General features: G+C 50.0%; 1 protein-coding gene across 4 annotated transcripts in view; it reads right to left on the bottom strand.

Annotated features, from left to right (window-relative positions):
- Positions 1 to 288: 288 nt before the first annotated feature.
- The window catches only part of IGSF3 (immunoglobulin superfamily member 3), a 171,671-nt gene continuing 163,285 nt past the window's right edge, over positions 289 to 8,674 (bottom strand). The window contains exons 8-10 of one of the 4 annotated variants that reach the window (XM_048955649.1): positions 6,960 to 7,367; positions 3,666 to 4,100; positions 289 to 3,401 (exon numbers count right to left, since the gene is read on the bottom strand). In XM_048955649.1, coding sequence (XP_048811606.1) covers positions 3,151 to 3,401; positions 3,666 to 4,100; positions 6,960 to 7,367 — 1,094 coding nt within the window. In that variant the 3' untranslated portion in view covers positions 289 to 3,150. The remainder of the gene's footprint in view (positions 3,402 to 3,665; positions 4,101 to 6,959; positions 7,368 to 8,674) is intronic. The other 3 variants (XM_048955650.1, XM_048955648.1, XM_048955657.1) reach the window with 3 other exon arrangements.

The following is an 8,674-nucleotide window of genomic DNA, read 5'->3' as shown; positions in this document are numbered from 1 at the left end:
CTATTGCACAGTAAAATACTTATTATTTCAAGAGCAATTTCAAAAACAGCGTGTCCCACTCAATACATCGCCCTGGAATGTCTCTGTTAAATGCTATTTTCCACGATGGGATGAAGAAGGGGATGGGAAGGAAGAGTATGCTGGGAGAGCCAGAGGGGGCACGGTGCCCACAGGCTCCACCTGGATGAGTAGTGAAGCACTGCTGGGGAGGATGGAGTTATTGCAGTGGAGAACAGGGCTGGAGGGAAAGGCTGCCCAACAGGGGGAGTTGGCTCTGGAATTCAGCACACCGCTATGCAGAGACTGTGCATAAAGGCGCAATGAAAGCCCAGATCAGACAAACACCAGCAGCAGTATGAGTCACAATTTCAACACAGTTTACTACAGTTCTCGGGTGTGTTGTATAAAACATGTTTTAGTGCAACATAGTACAAAGTTTTTTTTGTTCTTTAAAAAAAAATCCCAAACATTTTTCCGACATCATGCATGGATAAGCTATCTCTCTTTCATCTTGGGTTCATAATAGAAAGTTACAGCAGAGAGAGTGGTCTGAAAAGCTTAATGTTGAAACTCATTAGAGTTCGCCTATAAAAACAGAGACGTCTGAGACTGGGCAACACACTGCCAGAACAATGAAGAAACGTCACTGGCAAGATACTTTCTGGACCATCACAGGCGCTGCTTCCTGGCAAAGCCTGGGCTTGGTGCAAGAGCTGCTGGGCTGGGGAGGGACCAGTTCTGGCCACGGAGAGGGGGCCAGGGGAAAGCCCTCCACCAGAGCCCTGGTCTGGGCAGCGCTGTTGAGGCAGCAGGCTGGGAGGAGGAGCTCGGTTCAGATGCAGCGCATGCGCTGGAAGAAGAGCTCCTGCTGACTTTCTCTTTTTCCTTTAAAGCTGAAATGAATTGCAGTTCCTACCCTCAAGCAGTATGTACAAGAGACACTAAATTTAGGAAACAATACCCACTGGCTGCAGCTGCTGTTGTTCGTGTCGTGGTTCTTCAGTTCCATTCGCTTTTCATCCCACTCCTCTCTTTGCAGACTTCTTATCCAGAAAGGGAAGACAAGTGCGTGGGTGCGTGGTATGTATGTATATATATATGTATATATATATAGAACTGTGATATTATGCATAATTATGCATATGGGGCCAGTAAGCAATTCTGTCTCAAGGAGAGAGACTTTGCAGAGGGTGAGTGAAATTTGGGCTTCTCAGCGGAAGAACCAAATACCATTCTTGTGAAGGAGTAGAGGTGGTTGACATCAAAGGTCTGGCGGGCTCCCCCATCACTGGAATGGGACTGTCTGCATCCATGTGGGAAGATGCAAGCTCCATTTGTAGCTCATCTTCTAGAGAATGTGCTGTGCAGATCTCCCACCTGAGGCTTCACCACCAAATTATCAAGGCATTGGGGACCAACCCCATGAGTGCTACAGAGCATCTCCTGAAGTTTCCTTCTCTTCTTGAAGATCTGTCTGACCCTCCTGAGGAGGACAGCAGCCTGTAGGCATGGCACCTCTCTCAGACGAGGCGGGGGGTCTTGTAGTTGCACCCATCTGCCCCAGTTGGTTTCAGCCATGCTGCAAGAAATAAATGGCTGGATTTGCCAGGAAGACATCAAGGAAGACAACAAAAGGCCGTTTTTGGCAAACACTTTCTTCCGCCAGACAAAATGTTTAAGGTGTATCGGGGAGGAGGCGGTTTCCTCCACAGGACACAACAGGGGTACTTGGCAGTATGGGGTACTTGAACACAGGTGCCCCATGTGGAGAGAGCCCCAGTTTGCTTTGTGAGAGCCATATCTTTCACAGAAAGAACAGCATTTCCTGTCACAGAGGTTGTGCACAACAAAAGCAGATGACTTTGCCAGGAGAGAGGGCTTACGGTGAAATGGTTTCTCCTCCTGACTTCCTCCTGAAGTCCTGGAGATGGCATACACAGACACACACAGGACATTTCTCTCAACCCAGAGGGACATGGGAGCCCCCAGGGCGTAGATGTGCTGCAGGCCCCTTATCCAGTCCAAGCTAGCATTGGGAAGCAGTGCAAGGAGCGGGGAACCCTGGTGACACGAGGTTACCTGCATGTCCTTGCTGTGTGTCTGTGACTGGGCTCCTTGGCTGAGCCACCCAGGGACTGGGAATCCAACCTCTGGTACTTTCTCTTTCCCCCTTTCTTTAGTCACTACTTTGGTCAAGTTGAAGCCTTCAGAGACTGGATCCAGCCACCCATCCCAGGCAAGCAGGGCACAGAGGGGAGCTGCCTTGTCAGAGGTGGCAGCATGGAGACACGGAGAAGCCAATCTCTGGTATACGGGACTGTAAGAAGACTCTCTTGGCAACCAACAAAGTCAGAGCTTTCAGGTATCTTCCTTCCATCCCCTCATTCAGTTCCTGGAGATAAACAAAACTGCTTTTGTCCCGATTTTGAGTGCACTGAGCATTCAGGTTCTCCAATATCAGGAAATGCTCCCAAAAGGTGAATTGCCTCCTCCCAGAACAGTACTGCCTTCTCTAGAACAGTAATGTGGAGGCACAAAGATGATGAGGACAAAGCCAGTTTTGAGATGGATTTCCTAATACCCCAACCTGCCCATCAGGACATGGTCCTGGCTTTATCTGATGTCAAAGAGGAGTAGCTGGCTCAGCACACCTTGGGAAAAAGACCTTCTTCACCATGGCACAGAGTATAAGGAGGAAAAACAAGGTCTGTTTTGGTAAACAGACACATTGACCTCCATAGAGATGGTCCCAGGACCAAAAGCACCCCGGGAACTTCTTGCTCCGTGGAGAAGAGGGGAAAGCCTACAGTTCTTTGGGAGACTAAACAGAAACGACGACAAAAAAGTAACGTCCCAAAGGACAACAACTGATGGCATCAAAAATTAACAAGAGGAATATCCGCTATGTACAGCAAACGCACAGACCTCCGGTCTGTCTCAGTGGCTGGGTGCATTCCCACACGTGCTGGAAGAAGCCTTAGACCTTCCCATCCATGCTGGCTGTGCGCTTCACAGAGCTCAGCTGCTGCATCGCAGCACAGACGCTGAAACAACTGAAACAAGAACAACAAGAACCACTCTTCCTCAGGGCTCCTGGCGTGCCTCTGCCTCTCTCTCTCTCTGCATGTCCCCCTGAGAGCCTCTGCCCCTTTAGTCTATGGTTCCTGGGTGTATGCTGAGCACCGGTGGCTCTAGGCAAGTGGGTGAGTAGTTGAGGTGCGGCTCTTTGATCCACAGCAAGGGAACCCCGTTTTTGCCCTCCGAATTCTTGCTGGAGTTCCGGCTCTTGAACCGCACCAGGAGGATGGTGATGATCAAGATGCCGAAGATGGGGAATGGGTAGAAGAAGACAAAGTAGAAGAGGGCGTCATTGGAGCAGATGACAGACTGCAGGGTGGAACCTGAAAAGATGAAAGATGTCACATTTTATACCGTCTGTAATGCAACAGCCCACAAACTTTCAGAAACATAAAATCAGACGCTTATTAATCTGTATCAATTCAGGAGATTGCGCTATGAGAAAGACATCAATACTGGAAAATGGAGCACCAGAAGAAAGGTATCACAGGCCATGTTTCAGGTTTATCTCCCACTAAGAGTTACACGAGTGCTAGAGAACTCCCTAGAGAAAGAGTGGGATGCCTGGGTACATTGACTCTTCTCACCTGCATCCTGCACGTGAACAGCAACTGTGCCTGACTCCTCCTCGGCCAGCCGGTACCACACGCCGCTGGGGTCTGCCAGCCACTCCTCCACACGACACGAGTAGTTGCCCGTGTCAGTACCACTGGCCTGCAGCACCGTCAGGCGGAAGAGCACTGCTGAGAGCCGCTGGAAGCACAAGCGGTCCTGCCAGCGACCTGTCCCAGAGCTGAAAATGGCGTCAAGGCCCACACTCAGCACCACCTCCTTCTCCTCCTCGTCTTCCTTCTCTTCCTCTTCAGCACGGCCACCCACCTCTTTGGCTCGGAGGTTGTACCACGTCACTGTGAAGTGAGACTTGGGGCTGGAGCGGGACAGAATGCTGCAGTCCAGCTGGAAGGACTCCTTCTCCTGCACTGTGAGGTTGGCAGTGGCCGTGTCCACCTGCAAGGTGGGCTCTGAGATAACGAAAGAGGAGAGGTGAGCGTGGAGCAAAATGCTGCCTGCAAAGCCACCCTTTCCCAGCACAAACACATAATCATGGACAGAATCGCAGCATCATTAAGGTCAGAAAAGACCACTAAAGTCACCCAGGCCAACCATCAGCTCATTCCCACCATGCCCACAAACCATGTCCCTCAGTGCCACATCTACCCTTCTCTTGAAAACCCCCAGTTGCAATGCCGGTGCAACTCAGGCAAAACCCAAAAGCTTGACACGATCTGCCAAGTCCCACAAGCACCCGTGCAGCCAACCCCACAGAAGCAGCATCCTCACCTCGCTGTGTTCCGCCTGGCCCAGAGCCAAACTGGAGCTAGCTGACTGACAGCCCTGTGCTGCTGCAGCTCACACAGACACACTAAAGGATGTGCCGGGAGGTACCAGCGGGCACTGAGGAGTAATCACAACCACTCAGCTGCCAGAGCAAAGTGTATTTCACTCCACTCTTAGCATGCCCGAAATTGCTCAATGGACTTGAAAAATGAGTATGTGTAACACGCGTGAGGACAGATTTTTTTTTTCCACTGAGTTGGGAAGTTAATTAGTTAACAGGCTTCTCTGCAGAAATGACCGCAGAACAAAAACAGCAAGGACGCTTCCTAACGTTTCTGTTTCTTTTTTCTTGCTGCAAGGCTAGAGAGATGTTTGTAGCTAACTGAGATACAGTGGCCAGAACTAAGATGAGTTGATTAAAGGCTGACTTCAGGAGCAATTAACATCTGATTTAGTCATCCTGCCAGGGAACACATACTCCGGGGATCACAATCAGCCCAGATCTAAGCTTTCATTTAAAGATTAAAAGCCCTTCCTAATGCACGAGTTCAGAACTAAGGGCAAGGCAGCAGCTCGCTGAGGAGAGGCCCCTTTCTCCCCTAGTGCTGACAGCAGGGCAATCCCTACCTCTTGCAGGTAGCTGGGTGGGAGATGGCCCTGTGGGAGGGGGCACCAGGTACTGCTGTGCCCCAGAGTGAGGTCTGCAGGCTGTGGGTGCCCTCCCCAAGGAGAAGGAGAATGGGCTTTGCACTATGGCACCCATCCTATAAGTTTTTCCTGTGGAAAATTTTCATTAAGGCCAGAGCTGTTAAGGCTGTAGGCAACACGAGCGTTTTCGGCTCCCATCTTCCTCAGGAGATTCCTACAGGAATGAGGTAAGCCTTGAGATTTCAGGGACTTCTGAGGTAAAAAGGAGGAAGGGAAGGAAATGAAATGGCTTGTCAAAACAAACAGCCTCCCCCATCTCAGCAAGTTAAACAGAAAGAGAACTGCACTCTGAAGATGCCGAGAGGCTTTTTTTTTTTCTCTTTGCTCACAACTATGGTACTGGAAAATGAGTATGGAGATCCTCATTAATGAGATGTGAGTCACAAGCTATCTATTTTTAAATTCACTCATTTTTTAGGTACCGCCTGCCATGAGGAAAAAACAAACAACAACAAAACACTTTATACATATCTATATATCTTAAATTAGTGCACCCCCAACTCATCCTCTTCTTCCCACTCCACATCTTCCCACAATTCAGAAAGAACCTAAAGGATTTCTCCTCACACTCAGTCCCTCGTCCACTAAGTCTGGCAATATTTAGCCCTGAATGAGGAGCTCCAGTCACACTGTGCAGGCACACAAGGTACAGGGACTGCCCAGGGACCCTGGGGACCCTCTACTGAAGCCATCTCACACAGAGAAGCTTTGAGAACAAGGACTTTGTGAACAAAAGCTGGGCTGTCCCCTGAGACAACTCCTGCTCTGCAGCATAAATCTTCTCTGCAAGGAATTACAGCAAAAACCTTCCCAGAACTGTACTGTTTTGCCAGCTCTGTGGCAGAGCTACGTCATTGACACTGTGATGAAATGGGCAAGCATACAGCACCAAAAGATACTAGCACAGAATGTTTTTTTTTTAAAGCTGGAAGGTACCCAGCGAGTCAGGAGTGTAACTTTTGTTGGACCTACAGCCTTCCTTTCAAACAGGCATTTAATATGGAGTCACTTGCCTAAAAGCTACAGAATCCGTGTTTCCCAAGGCAAATTGTCCTTGCCTCTTGTTATCTATTATTAAAACTGACAGAACTGGAATTTTCTCCCTGCTTTGAAGTTCTTCAGCACTTTTCCCCCCCAAAGACAAAAGAAAGCATGAAAAACATCCTGATCCCTGCCTCCCTGTGGTCTGGACATGGCCAAAACAGTGTTATGGAACAGAGGGCACCTGAATCACTATTATGACTGAGAGGGGGGCCTCTCATGCCTCCTGGCCAACGACAAGTATCCACTCGCTCATACTGGCTGGCTCTTCCTAGCCAGTAACCAGTTGCCTAGTCCCAATCCACAAAGCCATGGAGCTGCATGCCCTACATGTACTTCTTTACCTGTGGAACAGAGAGCAGCATCATGCCAAACTGCCTGCACATCAGTGAATACCTTGACTCCACTGCTGCTTTCTTCCTATGCAAGGACCCGGCGCCTTGGGCACATGTCTGGGAAGCACAGAGTGCTTCTGCTATCTGACTTTCAATCCAAATGTGAATAACATCTGAAGTTTATTTTACTGAATTTGACAAATGCGCCATTAAAAAAGAAAAATATAGGTGCAGTGGTGACAAAAATTGCAGATCTATCTAAGCTCTGCAGGGCTTGCAGCATGCCTCTTTCAGAAAAAGGCAATGAAGACAGCCAAGAAAGCATTGTTGTGGCCCACAGCACAGTGGTCCCAACCTCTGCCCAGACTCACCACCAGTGACACACAGACGGTGCCCTGTTGCATTGATCCAAGAGGGCAGAGAACTGCTCAAAGCCAGTGGCATGAGACCCCCCCTCACCTGGCTGCTTTACGATGAGGGTGGTGAGCCCGGAGAGGTCCTCTGCCCGCTTATACCAGCGGTCGCTGGGGTCAAGCAGCCACTCCTCCACACGGCAGTCATAGGCCCCGCTATCCCGCACAGTGGCGTTCTGGATGGAGAGCAGGTAGAGGCCCGGTGATGGGCTCTCCAGGTGGAGCCGGCCCCGTAGATTCCCCAGTGTTGCCAGGTCCCCGTAACGCAGAGTGTTCTGACGGCTCAGCCGGGCCACAGCTTCCTTCTCTGGATGGCCTGGCCTCCAGACGTACCATTCCACCTGGAGCTGTGAGGAAGGGCTGGTCCGGCTGCTGACCTGGCACTCCAACATCACCCACTGGTTCTCCAGCACTGTGATGTTCCTGTGGGTTTGGTTCACGTGCAGGCGGTTATCTGCAGGAAAGGATCACAAGAAAACAAAGAATCATTAAGGTTACGATCAGTTAGTCCAGCTGTCAACTCATCACCACCATGCCCACTAACCATTTCCCTCAAATGCAAGGTGACCGAAGGCTGCAAGGGTCCTGTGTCTCCCCACATGCCCTTCCCTCAGGTCTACAATCCTATAGTGTGATGAAGAAAAAGAGGAAAAGGAGGAAAAAAAGGAAGAGAGAAGGAAAAGAAAATGAGATGGGCCTTCTGACCATTTGGCATGGAGAAGTGGGAAACTCCACATCTCCTACTAGGACCTGGGGGGTCCCGGGTGCGTGAAACCTCGTGAAGAGAGGTCACAGCTCAATTTTCTCACATTTTCCTGTTGTGGAAGGCACGAGCCTGGTCACACCCCAACCAGTAAGCTCTCCTGCTTTGGGAAAAGGAAAAAAAAGCAGAGGAGGGACTGCTGATTATAGGGAAATACTGCTGCAAAACAAGAAGCGGCACAAGGGCAAAGTCACACAGTGTTTCGCCGCATTGGGAATGCCCCTGGTTTTTGCTCCATAACTTCATTGATACAGCAGGAGTGATTGCAATCAGCTCTTTTATGCAAAATGACATGTGGTACACTCCTAATTCCTTCACGACCTCGATGAAGGGGCACAGCTTGGACTTTCCTGGTACAGCTGCTGCAGTAAGCAATTGACACTGCACAGTGAGAGGCAGGTGATGAAGGGGAGGGGACAGATCACAGCTTTCCCCTCCCTGACTGCCCCACAGCCATCTTGAGAACTTGCAGATGGAAACAAGCAGCTGGGACCAGCAATGAACAGTGTGCTCTGGCATGCTGTGCTCCCTGCACAACCAGGAGAACAAACACTTTGGGCACTGGCTATGGACCATACCCAATACCCTTCCCACACCCTTTCAGATAGAGTCTACACTGAGCTAGCCAAATCCAGACAAGAGAAGACTCACTTAGCATCTTACTCTGGTCCTGCTATCCAGCTGTTTCCGCCCTGCCTGAAAGATTTTCTTTCTCAGAAATAGGCATCTGGGGCAAGCAGGATCACGGCAGGCTTCTTTGTGAAGTAATGACACTCTGCCTCAGCATGCATGGGGTGCAGACTGCTCTCAGAGATGGTCTTTGTCCCTCTGCCTCCCATCTTACCATGAAATCAGGGCTCTGTCCCCAGCTTATGCTGGCCTGTCTTTACCAGAGATTTCCTTTACCACAGAAACCACCACCAGAGCAGATTTCTCCCCTCCTGGCAGCCAGCTCCCCCACCTCATTAAGCTCATTACTCACATCTCATGCATACAGT

The sequence above is a fragment of the Lagopus muta genome, chromosome 1 (genome assembly GCF_023343835.1).
Source record: "Lagopus muta isolate bLagMut1 chromosome 1, bLagMut1 primary, whole genome shotgun sequence".
Classification (NCBI taxonomy): domain Eukaryota; kingdom Metazoa; phylum Chordata; class Aves; order Galliformes; family Phasianidae; genus Lagopus; species Lagopus muta.
This window is presented reverse-complemented; position numbering and strand designations above follow the sequence as displayed.